The following is a 14360-nucleotide window of genomic DNA, read 5'->3' on the forward strand; positions in this document are numbered from 1 at the left end:
ACAGGAAAGGAAGACCCAGAGTTACCTCTGCTGCAGAGGATAAGTTCATTAGAGTTAACTGCACCTCAGAAATTGCAGCCCAAATAAATGCTTCACTGAGTTCAAGTAACAGACACATCTCAACATCAACTGTTCAGAGACTGCGTGAATCAGACCTTCATGGTCAAATTGCTGCAAAAGAAAACACTACTAAAGGACACCAATAAGAAGAAGAGACTTGGTTGGGACAAGAAACACGAGCAATGGACATTAGACCAGTGGAAATCCATACTTTGGTCTGATGATTCCAAATGTGAGCCTTTTGGTTCCAACCGCCGTGTCTTTGTGAGACGCAGAGTAGGTGAACGGATTATCTCTGCATGTGTGGTTCCCACCGTGAAGCATGGAGGAGGAGGTGTGATGGTGTGGGGGTCCTTTGCTGGTGACCCTGTATGTGATTTATTTAGAATTCAAGGCACACTTAACCAGCATGGCTACCACAGCATTCTGCAGCGATATGCCATCCCATCTGGTTTGCGCTTAGTGGGACTATCTTTTGTTTTTCAACAGGACAATGACCCAACACACCTCCAGACTGTGTAAGGGCTATTGGATCAAGAAGGAGAGTGATGGAGTGCTGGATCAGATGACCTGGCCTCCACAATCACCTGACCTCAGCCCATTTGAGATGGTTTGGGGTGAGTTGGACCGCAGAGTGACGGAAAAGCAGCCATGATTTTTTGATTTGTTTAACACTTTTTTGGTTACTACATGATTCCATATGTGTTATTTCATAGTGTCGATGTCTTCACTATTATTATACAATGTAGAAAATAGTAAAAATAAAGAAGAACCCTTGAATGAGTAGGTGTGTCCAAACTTCTAACTGGTAGTGTATATAAAAAAAGAATACTATATATGAATTAAAAAATGTAAATTATTCAAGTATAAATTACCAAAGTTATGGTAGATTGCTATAGATTTTTTGTTAATTACCAAAATTACTGAAGATTCTGGTAACTTTGGTAAATTACCGGTAGCTTTGTTTAAGCATGAGTTTCTTTCTCTGTAATTTGTAGTCGTGGCAGCAGTGAGCCTGTGTTGCTTCTATAAAACTATCTGTCTGGATTATATCCAGCACCATCTGTGAGTCTTTGGGATGTTAATGAATGATTTTCCAGACACACCCTAGAACCTGTCCAAGTCATGCCTGGACCTGAACCTCTATCTCTGACAGCTCTCAAGAGGAGGTCCTCTTCAGACTGACTTACAGTCTGTGTGTGGTGTACGCATTTCTGAAGAGAGGTTTGTCAGATACACTACAATCAGTGGCCCCTAAAGATATAATAACTGTTTATTGTGATTACAATAGTGATTAGAATATCACTAACATCACTATCATGTTTTTAACAGCATATATTTTCTCTACACTGTCAGCATCAACCAGTGTATTTTTCTCTGCCGTTAGCTTCCTTAGCTAAGTCAGATTTCAATCAATGAGTTACTGTATACCCCTCTCACTTTCAAGTAAGAGGTCTGGTATTTGTACTGTATGTGCAATCTCCCATTATTTACCAGTCAGGGATAAAACATTCAATAACATATGCCCACTTTGACACCGTTCATTCTCTTTCAAACAGTCGTCATCCCATAGAATTAGAAATAGTAGGATCTCTATGGGTCATCCGATCCGTATCGGATAATGATATTCAGTTCAAAGGAGCCAGTCATCAAATCAAATGTATTTATAAAGTCCTTCTTACCTCAGCTGATATCTCAAAGTGCTGTACAGAAACCCAGCCTAAAACCCCAAACAGCAAGCAATGCAGGTGTAGAAGCACGGTGGCTAGGAAAAACTCCCTAGAAAGGCCCAAACCTACGAAGAAACCTAGAGAGGAACCAGGCTATGAGGGGTGGCCAGTCCTCTTCTGGCTGTGCCGGAGGGAGATTATAACAGAACATGTCCAAGATGTTCAAATGTTCATAAATGACCAGCATGGTCAAATCATCCATCCAGTGTCTTTGTCCAACTGTGTTCTCTCCATTCCAATGGAATACACACTGTGTTCTCTCCATTCCAATGGAATACACACTGTGTTCTCTCCATTCCAATGGACTACACACTGTGTTCTCTCCATTCCAATGGAATACACACTGTGTTCTCTCCATTCCAATGGAATACACACTGTGTTCTCTCCATTCCAATGGAATACACACTGTGTTCTCTCCATTCCAATGGAATACACACTGTGTTCCATAGCTATTCAGTACATAGATTGATCTTCCTGTCGGTCAGAGCTGTGTCGAGAGTGCCGCCGTCACGCTTCCTGGTTTCATTGGTGATGCCCTGCTTCTGTTAGTGAAGTTGCTACGGAAACCCTGTCCAGCCATGAAGTAGAGGATGGGATCCACACAGCTGTTGGCGCTGGCCAAGGGGCGTGTCACCTTATAGGCCATGCTGGACACCTTCAGCAGCTCACAGCTCACCTGGGGATGAATACAAACTCTAATGATTTAAACATTAAGGCCGGGATTCAATTCTTATAATTCTGTTAACAATGTGCCTTTTAAAGAGCAACTGCCTTTGAAAACAACCTGAGGCATCCCTTTGAAAACGACCTATGAGGCATCCCTTTGAAAACGACCTATGAGGCATCCCTTTGAAAACGACCTATGAGGCATCCCTTTGAAAACGAACTATGAGGCATCCCTTTGAAAACAACCTATGTGGCATCCCTTTGAAAATGACCTATGAGGCATCCCTTTGAAAATGACCTATGAGGCATCGATGACAGATTTCTTGAATTATCTTAGATTCCTTCACGTGCCAATCGGCATGGTCAGTGGCTCTTTAAAGGCAATGTTACCGCACTCGCAGAGATCATACGTAAGTTAAATGCTGCAGATGTCGTCTCCGTAGTGGAAATTACATTTAAATGTCAATTACCTTTGAATCCCAGCCTATACAAGGATAATGACAATATCAACAACAATAATCATAATAGCAGTGGTTAAATTGAGCCTGAGCTATCTGGAGCCAGACTCCTGCACCTTGGGTGAAAGGGAGAGCTATCTGGAGCCAGACTCCTGCACCTTGGGTGAAAGGGAGAGCTATCTGGAGCCAGACTCCTGCACCTTGGGTGAAAGGGAGAGCTATCTGGAGCCAGATTCCTGCACCTTGGGTGAAAGGTAGAGCTATCTGGAGCCAGATTCCTGCACCTTGGGTGAAAGGTAGAGCTATCTGGAGCCAGACTCCTGCACCTTGGGTAAAAGGGAGAGCTATCTGGAGCCAGATTCCTGCACCTTGGGTGAAAGGTAGAGCTATCTGGAGCCAGACTCCTGCACCTTGGGTAAAAGGGAGAGCTATCTGGAGCCAGACTCCTGCACCTTGGGTGAAAGGGAGAGCTATCTGCAGCCAGACTCCTGCATCTTGGGTAAAATGGAGAGCTATCTTGCGCCAGACTCCTCCACCTTGGGTGAAAGGGAGAGCTATCTGGAGCCAGACTCCTGCACCTTGGGTAAAAGGGAGAGCTATCTGGAGCCAGACTCCTGCATCTTGGGTAAAAGGGAGAGCTATCTGGAGCCAGACTCCTGCACCTTGGGTAAAAGGGAGAGCTATCTGGAGCCAGACTCCTGCATCTTGGGTAAAAGGGAGAGCTATCTGGAGCCAGACTCCTGCACCTTGGGTAAAAGGGAGAGCTATCTGGAGCCAGACTCCTGCATCTTGGGTAAAAGGGAGAGCTATCTGGAGCCAGACTCCTGCACCTTGGGTGAAAGGGAGAGCTATCTGGAGCCAGACTCCTGCACCTTGGGTGAAAGGGAGAGCTATCTGCAGCCAGACTCCTGCACCTTGGGTGAAAGGGAGAACCAGGCAGAGCCTTTAAAAGCGTAGTATTCCAGTGGCTGTGGTACTGTACCTGGGAGGGGTCCATCTGCTCCAGGTATCTGAGGGAGTAGTACAGACTTCTGGTCAGGTGGAAGGGTAGGAAACACAGCATGAACACTGCTAACACAATGATGATCATCTTCACAGACTTCTGTTTGGAGCGATGAGCAGCGAGCCCCCCGACTCCCCTCGACTGGCTCCCTCCTGCCCCCCAGGTGGGCTCCAGAAGCTTCCTCACCATCAGTCCATAGCACACCATCACCACCATGAAGGGGAAGGCAAACATCAGGACAGACACCACCGAGCTGTACACCAGGAAGTCATGAAATAACTCTGGACTGGACGTGTCGAAACACACCCTCTCCGTCCCCTCGTCCCTGGTGCGTGAGAAGTAGAGCACGGGAGCCTGGCACATCAACACACACGCCCACACTGCCACAGACACCAGCCGGGCTCTCCTGGCGCTGACCCAGCTCAGGGACCTCATCGGGTAGCACACACCCAGGAAGCGGTGCAGGCTGATGCAGCACAGGAACAGGATGGAACCGTAGAGGTTAGCGTAGAACAGGAAGCGGATGAGTTTGCAGAACGGCTCGCTGAAGGGCCAGTCGTTCTTGTCGGCGTAGTAGTAGATCAGGAAGGGTAAGGTGAGGATGTAGAGGGTGTCACACACTGTCAGGTTGAACATGTACACCGTGGAGGGCTTCCAGCGTTTCGTACGGAACAGGATCACGTACATGGCCGTGACATTTAGGGCTAGGCCAATCACGAAGACCAGAGTGTAGCTGACAGGAAGCAGGATGTACTTGAAGTCCTCCTTGAATTGACAGCGCCAGCTGTGCCCGCTGCTCCCATTTGTTGAGTGGTTGGCGAAGGTAGCCATTTTTGTTCATAAACAGATCTGAGGAGGATACAGATGTTTACTAATATGCACCCACACACCCACACACCCACATACAGCATGAGAGAGAAGCCAAGTGTGATAGTAAATATCAACTGTACTAGCCACTTGTATAACACTCCACAGTAAAGCTAAAGCTCATGGACAATATGGACACAGATGTAACCAATGTCTCTGTTTACTTCAAATTGTATTGGTCACATACACATGGTTAGCAGATGTTAATGCGAGTGTAGCGAAATGCTTGTGCTTCTAGTTCCCGACAATGCAGTAATATCTAACAAGTAATCTAACAAATTCACAACGACTACGTATGCATGAAGGCACATGCATGCGTGCCGCCGCTGAAAGCGGAAGCTCATTTTGACATAATACCCATAATTCCTTCATTTGTATCTTTCCTAAATCCCCTTACGAGTCCAAGTTAAGAGAGGGATGGAGTGGAGGAAGATGGCTGCTTTGTCCTTATGTATCGGATGTGAAATGGCTAGCTAGTTAGCGGGTACGCGCTAATAGCGTTTCAATCAGTTACGTCACTTGCTCTGAAACCTAGAAGTAGTGTTTCCCCTTGCTCTGCAAGGGCCGCGGCTTTTGTGGAGCGATGGGTAATGACGCTTCGTGGGTGACTGTTGTTGATGTGTGCAGAGGGTTCCTGGTTCGCGCCCGTGTCGGGGCGAGGGGACGGTCTAAAGTTATACTGTTACACTTAGATAGTGATAGATGTTATAGCTGTTCCAACAGGTTTGGATCCAACAGAGAGCACTTTGAACGTTGAAGTTAATGATTCATTGGGAAGTTATTGTCCTATTTTCACAGGTTCCGAGCATGGTGACAGGATCTGATAACTAAGGTTGCAAAAGGAAGGTATATTACTGAAAACTTTCAAAGTTTACCAGTAAACTCCCAGAATTTTGATATCGTTCAAGGATTTTATCACATGTAAAATATATTAAATAAATAAATAAGATAATTTTAAAGTAAGATATACAATGACAAAACTGTAAAACATCCTAAATATAAACCGTCAACTTAGTGAATACCACTGCTGTTTAACATTATCCTAAATATAAACCACTGCTGTTTAACATTATCCTAAATATAAACCACTGCTGTTTAACATGATCCTAAATATAAACCACTGCTGTTTAACATGATCCTAAATATAAACCACTGCTGTTTAACATGATCCTAAATATAAACCACTGCTGTTTAACATGATCCTAAATATAAACCACTGCTGTTTAACATGATCCTAAATATAAACCACTGCTGTTTAACATGATCCTAAATATAAACCACTGCTGTTTAACATGATCCTAAATATAAACCACTGCTGTTTAACATGATCCTAAATATAAACCACTGCTGTTTAACATGATCCTAAATATAAACCACTGCTGTTTAACATGATCCTAAATATAAACCACTGCTGTTTAACATGATCCTAAATATAAACCACTGCTGTTTAACATGATCCTAAATATAAACCACTGCTGTTTAACATGATCCTAAATATAAACCACTGCTGTTTAACATGATCCTAAATATAAACCACTGCTGTTTAACATGATCCTAAATATAAACCACTGCTGTTTAACATGATCCTAAATATAAACCACTGCTGTTTAACATGATCCTAAATATAAACCACTGCTGTTTAACATGATCCTAAATATAAACCACTGCTGTTTAACATGATCCTAAATATAAACCACTGCTGTTTAACATGATCCTAAATATAAACCACTGCTGTTTAACATGATCCTAAATATAAACCACTGCTGTTTAACATGATCCTAAATATAAACCACTGCTGTTTAACATGATCCTAAATATAAACCACTGCTGTTTAACATGATCCTAAATATAAACCACTGCTGTTTAACATGATCCTAAATATAAACCACTGCTGTTTAACATGATCCTAAATATAAACCACTGCTGTTTAACATGATCCTAAATATAAACCACTGCTGTTTAACATGATCCTAAATATAAACCACTGCTGTTTAACATGATCCTAAATATAAACCACTGCTGTTTAACATGATCCTAAATATAAACCACTGCTGTTTAACATGATCCTAAATATAAACCACTGCTGTTTAACATGATCCTAAATATAAACCACTGCTGTTTAACATGATCCTAAATATAAACCACTGCTGTTTAACATGATCCTAAATATAAACCACTGCTGTTTAACATGATCCTAAATATAAACCACTGCTGTTTAACATGATCCTAAATATAAACCACTGCTGTTTAACATGATCCTAAATATAAACCACTGCTGTTTAACATGATCCTAAATATAAACCACTGCTGTTTAACATGATCCTAAATATAAACCACTGCTGTTTAACATGATCCTAAATATAAACCACTGCTGTTTAACATGAGGGTTTCATGAAATATCCTTTATATTTGTTTTTGACAAACTTTGATTTATTTGACAATGTCAGTATGTATTTGTTGTCAATGTTTTGGCGTCAAACTGGTGGTGGTTGTGAATAAAGTCAATAGTTGGAAGAGTTGCAGAGTTAATAAAAAAGAATGCCATTGTTGATTAGATGCTTTTGTCATTAATTAGGCTGTTTTCTCTTGAACCATATGGTCTGTCTACTAGAAACTCATGGACAATATGGACACAGATATACAGAATGAATAATATATATGAATACATTTTCTTAAGTTATTCAAGTATAAAATACCAAAGTTACGATAGATTACTATAGATTTTCTGTTAATTACAACAATTACTGAAGACTCCGGTAAATTTGGTAGTTTTGCAACCTTAATGATAACACAGAGAAATACACATGGCATGGCACAGCAACACATCAGCATGAATGTTGTGTTATAACACAGAGACACAATACATGACACAGCAACACATCAGCATGAATGTTGTGTTACGTTCCCCAGTTTCTGTGTGGTGGGTTTGTGTTTATGTATGTGTGTATTTCAGGAAATGGCTTCCTGGATTCCCCCAAGCAACTGATTAGTCGGCCCCATTGCAGATTGGAGCTTTGATCACGCCCTCTCGTTAGGGGATACAGCTGTCGGCAATTACCGACTCCTGCTGCAGCTTGAAAAGCCAGAGTTCCTTTGTTAAGAGAGAGAGCTTCTAGGATGTCCTGTGTTGGTTGTTGCTCAGAGACGGTTTTGTTGAAAGTATTTTGTAGCCGCTACTTCTGAGGTATGTCTGTGCCAATAGGACTCATTGTTTTTGATTATTGAAATGGTTCACTTTACGTTAGTAATTATTCTGTTTTTGTTCCCAGGGGGAGGGGAAGTCACCTTGGGAGTGTTTAGGCAAGAGGCCTGCGGGCATACATGTACACGTAGTGTGTACTCTGTCTATGCCACGAGGTAAGACCTGGGCAGACCACCCCCTGTATTTTGGTTAGCGCACCAGGTGGCGTTAAGAATAAGTAAGTAGTGGGTAGGAGAGGGGGCTCTTTAACTTTTACTTTCTTTGTTTTGGTTCCATCCAGCCCCTTTTCCCCAAATTACCGTGTAAAGGAAGAATAAATTCCCTGTAAACGGTAATATTCTCTGCCTCTGTCATCCTTACCTGCACCTACAGTCACATACCTCTTTCACTCCACCTACAGTCACATACCTCTTTCACTCCACCTACAGTCCCATACCTCTTTCACTCCACGGGGAGTTGAGATGTAGCAGGGTGTGGCGTTCCCTCCTCCAAGAGGCGTGTGTAACAGTAGGTTTATAACACAGAGACACACGCACACATAGATCGAGGGTGGAGGTGGTGCAATTTTTTCCGCCAACAGACGTCTATATAGGCCTGTTAATACAGGACTAGTAAAGGCCCAGTGTTACAGACGTCTATATAGGTCTGTTAATACAGGACGAGTAATACAGGACTAGTAAAGGCCCAGCGTTACAGACGTCTATATAGGTCTGTTAATACAGGACTAGTAAAGGCCCAGTGTTACAGACGTCTATATACTGTAGGTCGGTTAATACAGGACTAGTAAATGTTGTCATGACGTTGGCTTCTGGGAAGGTTTATGATCCCTCTGATAAATACCTTTCTCCCTTCCCTCTCTCTTGACTCTACAGAGGGACTCTTGAATGACCTTTGTTAAACATAGAGAGTCTGGGAACATCAAACAAGTGGAGGGAAAGGAACCATATTTCGGTAATAGAACCAGTTGAAAATATGCGTTGGTACTTAATGAATATGATGTCAGTTCGGTTGTCATCTGAGACATTATGACTGATGACAGGACGACCTAAACTGTATCTTGGAAAGTCTACACATTATAGTTATCAGATTAACATGGAATTGTTGTGCAATTCAAATATTTAAATATAAAATTATTTTGTGAAAAGATTTAAATGTAATTTTAGCTTCCAAATGAGAGATTTGGGTTTTCATAAGGTTAGGGCTCTGCTCAATCAGTGGCCCGCCCCTGTGAAGAGACATGGGTTATAAACTATGAAACACACCCTTCTCCCTCCACTATATAAGCCCTTGACGAAAATGTAACCTTCTGTTCCGGGTACATTAGGATGACGGTCCGATGTCAGAAGGGTTCAGATAATAACTACAGAACGAAGCCAACCTCAGCGTGAGCTTTGGTTGCGAATGGTATGAACTTTGAACTCTTATTCGCTACAGAAGTGATACCTCCTAGCCGTTGAGTTAGCAGCGGCCGCTGTAAACGTGGGCTAGGAGAGGACAGACAGAGTATCCCGTCTACCACACAACAACGACACTACAACGTATCCCGTTCACCACCAGAGACACTCTTCAAAGGACAAAGGACTCTGTTGGGCAACACGGCCTTCCATCTACCACCAACCTAACGAAGCGCAGCTCAGAGTAAATATTTATTGCATTTTCCAAATGGGCGGTAATTTAGAATGCATAAGATACTGTATTTACGAAAGCACAGCTTCTCCCTTTGTTCCTCAGTCTTCCCGCTCTTTCACTCAAACCCAACCCATTTTCCTTTTTGTAACCAGCTGTCATATCTGCTCCGTCCGCTAGGGACGTTTTACTTTATGACGTAATTTGTAATCAAGGTATGATTCATTCTGTGTATATGTAATTCTGTGTGATTAGTTAGGTATTTAGTAAATAAATAATTAAACCCCATTTTGTATTGCTGATTCAACTTGTTAGCCAGGGTTCGTGAAAATAACCAAGAAATAACAATTTTCAGATGAGACTGAAATAAGGTGACGATTAATATTGACTGCTATTGATGTGAAATATTAATAGGTCTTTAAGAGTTTATTCGGAAGATAACTGTCCTATAAATATTATTTTGTGGTGCCCCGACTTTCTAGTTAATTACATTTACATGATTAGCTCAATCAGGTAATATTAATTACAGAGAAAGGATTTTATAGATAGCATGTCATATCACTTAATCCGGCATAGCCAAAGACACGACAATGTCCAGTGTTACAGACGTCTATATAGGTCTGTTAATAAAGAACTAGTAAAGGCCCACTAATACAGGACTAGTAAAGGCCCAGTGTTCCAGACGTCTATATAGGCCTGTTAATACAGGACTAGTAATACAGGACTAGTAAAGTCCCAGTGTTCCAGACGTCTATATAGGCCTGTTAATACAGGACTAGTAAAGGCCCATTAATACAGGACTAGTAAAGGCCCAGTGTTCCAGACGTCTATATAGGCCTGTTAATACAGGACTAGTAATACAGGACTAGTAAAGGCCCAGTGTTACAGACGTCTATATAGGTCTGTTAATACAGGACTAGTAAAGGCCCAGTGTTACAGACGTCTATATAGGTCTGTTAATACAGGACTAGTAAAGGTCCAGTGTTACAGACATCTATATAGGTCTGTTAATACAGGACTAGTAATACAGGACTAGTAAAGGTCCAGTGTTACAGACGTCTATATAGGTCTGTTAATACAGGACTAGTAAAGGCCCAGTGTTACAGACGTCTATATAGGTCTGTTAATACAGGACTAGTAAAGGCCCAGTGTTACAGACATCTATATAGGTCTGTTAATACAGGACTAGTAATACAGGACTAGTAAAGGTCCAGTGTTACAGACGTCTATATAGGTCTGTTAATACAGGACTAGTAAAGGTCCAGTGTTACAGACGTCTATATAGGTCTGTTAATACAGGACTAGTAAAGGCCCAGTGTTACAGACGTCTATATAGGTCTGTTAATACAGGACTAGTAAAGGTCCAGTGTTACAGACGTCTATATAGGTCTGTTAATACAGGACTAGTAAAGGCCCAGTGTTACAGACGTCTATATAGGTCTGTTAATACAGGACTAGTAAAGGTCCAGTGTTACAGACGTCTATATAGGTCTGTTAATACAGGACTAGTAAAGGCCCAGTGTTACAGACGTCTATATAGGTCTGTTAATACAGGACTAGTAAAGGTCCAGTGTTACAGACGTCTATATAGGTCTGTTAATACAGGACTAGTAAAGGTCCAGTGTTACAGACGTCTATATAGGTCTGTTAATACAGGACTAGTAAAGGCCCAGTGTTACAGACGTCTATATAGGTCTGTTAATACAGGACTAGTAAAGGTCCAGTGTTACAGACATCTATATAGGTCTGTTAATACAGGACTAGTAAAGGCCCAGTGTTACAGACGTCTATATAGGTCTGTTAATACAGGACTAGTAAAGGTCCAGTGTTATAGACGTCTATATCGGTCTGTTAATACAGATATGTTCTAGATAGCACCTTTTCTTCTAAGAGTGTACATTACACCATAAGTTTTAACAGATAAGCAAGTTGGAGTCTGCTATTGGACCAGGTCTCTTGTAAAAGAGATGTTATCTCAATGAGAAAAACCTGCATAAAATGTTGTTTTTTTTTTTTTTAAGTTAGCTTACTCTCTCTCTCTCTCTCTCTCTCTCTCTCTCTCTCTCTCTCTCTCTCTCTCTCTCTCTCTCTCTCTCTCTCTCTCTCTCTCTCTCTCTCTCTCTCTCTCTCTCTCTCTCTCTCTCTCTCTCTCTCTCTCTCTCTCAATCTCTACAGAAAGGAGAGCAATGCATTTTTTTAAAGGCTTCTACACACAGCAGAAGGAACACGTCAGAGCTTCTCCTGTCCTGCACCATTACACATTATACCAGTACTAGTTACTCACAGTGAGAAACGTTGTTGAGTCTTGAAGGAACACACTCCGGTTATGTTCAGCAACTATGTCCAACTCCTGTACTAGACTCTAACATAAATGGATTACTGATGCACCACTCCAGCTAGCAGAGCTTGTACCTGTCCTGTCACTATCTGCTAGTTAGACCTATTTACTGTAATTCTCTGAATGCTTCTTCCTCTCAGAGATACACAGAATGCTTTACACAATGTGTCTCCATGCTCGTGTGTGAGCGTGTGTGACAGTCAAGTTATTTGCCTTGGTGCTGAACCTGAGTAGGCGTGAACATGTTTGGCAAGCTGCAGCCTGTACACACACAGACAGGGAGGAACTCATGATCAAGATGTACCTACTGTACGCAACAGTTTAGCTATGACCCGCTCGGTATTTAGCTATGACCCACTCGGTATTTAGCTATGACCCGCTCTGTATTTAGCTATGACCCGCTCTGTATTTAGCTATGACCCGCTCGGTATTTAGCTATGACCCGCTCGGTATTTAGCTATGACCCGCTCGGTCTTTAGCTATGACCCGCTCGGTATTTAGCTATGACCCACTCGGTATTTAGCTATGACCCGCTCTGTATTTAGCTATGACCCGCTCTTTATTTAGCTATGACCCGCTCGGTATTTAGCTATGACCCGCTCTGTATTTAGCTATGACCCGCTCTGTATTTAGCTATGACCCGCTCTGTATTTAGCTATGACCCGCTCTGTATTTAGCTATGACCCGCTCAGTATTTAGCTATGACCCGCTCTGTATTTAGCTATGACCCGCTCTGTATTTAGCTATGACCCGCTCTGTATTTAGCTATGACCCGCTCTGTATTTAGCTATGGCCCGCTCGGTATTTAGCTATGACCCGCTCGGTATTTAGCTATGACCCGCTCGGTATTTAGCTATGACCCATCTCGGTCTTTAGCTATTGCCCACTCTGTATTTAGCTATGGCCCGCTCGGTATTTAGCTATGACCCGTTCAGTATTTAGCTATGGCCCGCTCTGTATTTAGCTATGACCCGCTCAGTATTTGGCTATGACCCGCTTGGTATTTAGCTATGGCCCGCTCGGTCTTCTGGAAAGTACAAGTTGCCCTTTCGGATTCAATAACTCATTATGTACTTTGTTTGGTTAATGATCCATGTGAACGTATCATTTATGGCAATTATATTGTTTAATATGATACGCTTTGTTAACTATCATTTGTTAGTAATCACTAATATTCACAATGTTATATTAACTACCCTGTTGAATCTGCTAGATGTGTACAGTACCTGTACCTCTATAACTCATGCAAGTTGATGTCTGTTTTTGTCTAAAGTCAATACAAAAGAAACCTCTCTCTCACAGATCTCAACTGTAGATACTGTCTGTCTGTCTGTCTGTCTGTCTGTCTGTCTGTCTGTCTGTCTGTCTGTCTGTCTGTCTGTCTTTCTGTCCACAGCTCAACAGGCAGACAGCTCAACAGACAGACAGCTAAACAGACAGTTAAACAGACAGACAGCTCAACAGACAGACAACTCAACAGACAGACAACTCAACAGACAGACAACTCAACAGACAGTTCCACAGACAGACAGTTAAACAGACAGACAGCTCAACAGACAGACAGTTCAACAGACAGACAGTTCAACAGACAGACAGCTCAACAGGTAGACAGCTCAACAGGTAGACAGCTCAACAGACAGTTAAACAGACAGACAGCTCAACAGACAGACAGCTCAGCAGACAGTTAAACAGACAGACAGCTCAACAGACAGACAGTTCAACAGACAGACAGTTCAACAGACAGACAGTTCAACAGACAGACAGCTCAGCAGACAGTTAAACAGACAGACAGCTCAACAGACAGACAGCTCAACAGACGGACAGTTCCACAGACAGACAGCTCAACAGACAGACAGCTCAACAGACAGACAGCTCAACAGTGGAATTTCCCTGGGGTAAAATAAAATCTGTAGCGGTGGATCTTGAATGACGATGTGTGTGTGCGTGTGCGTGTGCGTGTGCGTGTGCGTGTGCGTGTGCGCGTGCGTGTGTGTGTGTGTGTGTGTGTATGTGTATGTGTATGTGTGTGTGTGTGTGTGTGTGTGTGTGTGTGTGTGTGTGTGTGTGTGTGTGTGTGTGTGTGTGTGTGTGTGTGTGTGCGTGTGTGTGTCTGAGGGTAGGGATGCTTTCTCACTATGAGGTCAGCGATAACCTACCTGAAGCTTTTTTTAGTTATTGTGACACATCAAGTAAATAAAAACAATGTTTAAAGCTAGGACCCAGTTTCAAGCCAGACCCATCAGAAATCAATCACAACCTACAGTAGGCTGCGACCCACAAGGAATCAACTCAAACCAGGAGTGAGTCCCAACCCACCATTTGGAAAACACTGCTCCACATCTGACACACACACATGACAAGGACAGGGACAGGACAAGCTCACAAATATCTTTAGGCTTTTATGTGGAAG

General features: G+C 42.5%; 1 protein-coding gene across 1 annotated transcript; it reads right to left on the reverse strand.

Moving 5' to 3' along the window:
* Positions 1-791: 791 nt before the first annotated feature.
* On the reverse strand, positions 792-12123 carry LOC139548243 (P2Y purinoceptor 2-like). The gene is made up of 3 exons (XM_071357787.1): positions 11897-12123; positions 3897-4766; positions 792-2466 (listed from the first exon to the last, which is right to left on the reverse strand). Exons 2-3 carry the CDS (start codon positions 4746-4748, stop codon positions 2272-2274), a joined length of 1047 nt encoding a protein of 348 aa, XP_071213888.1. The 5' UTR covers positions 4749-4766; positions 11897-12123; the 3' UTR covers positions 792-2271.
* Positions 12124-14360: the final 2237 nt, after the last annotated feature.

Source organism: Salvelinus alpinus, chromosome 21, assembly GCF_045679555.1.
Source record: "Salvelinus alpinus chromosome 21, SLU_Salpinus.1, whole genome shotgun sequence".
Classification (NCBI taxonomy): domain Eukaryota; kingdom Metazoa; phylum Chordata; class Actinopteri; order Salmoniformes; family Salmonidae; genus Salvelinus; species Salvelinus alpinus.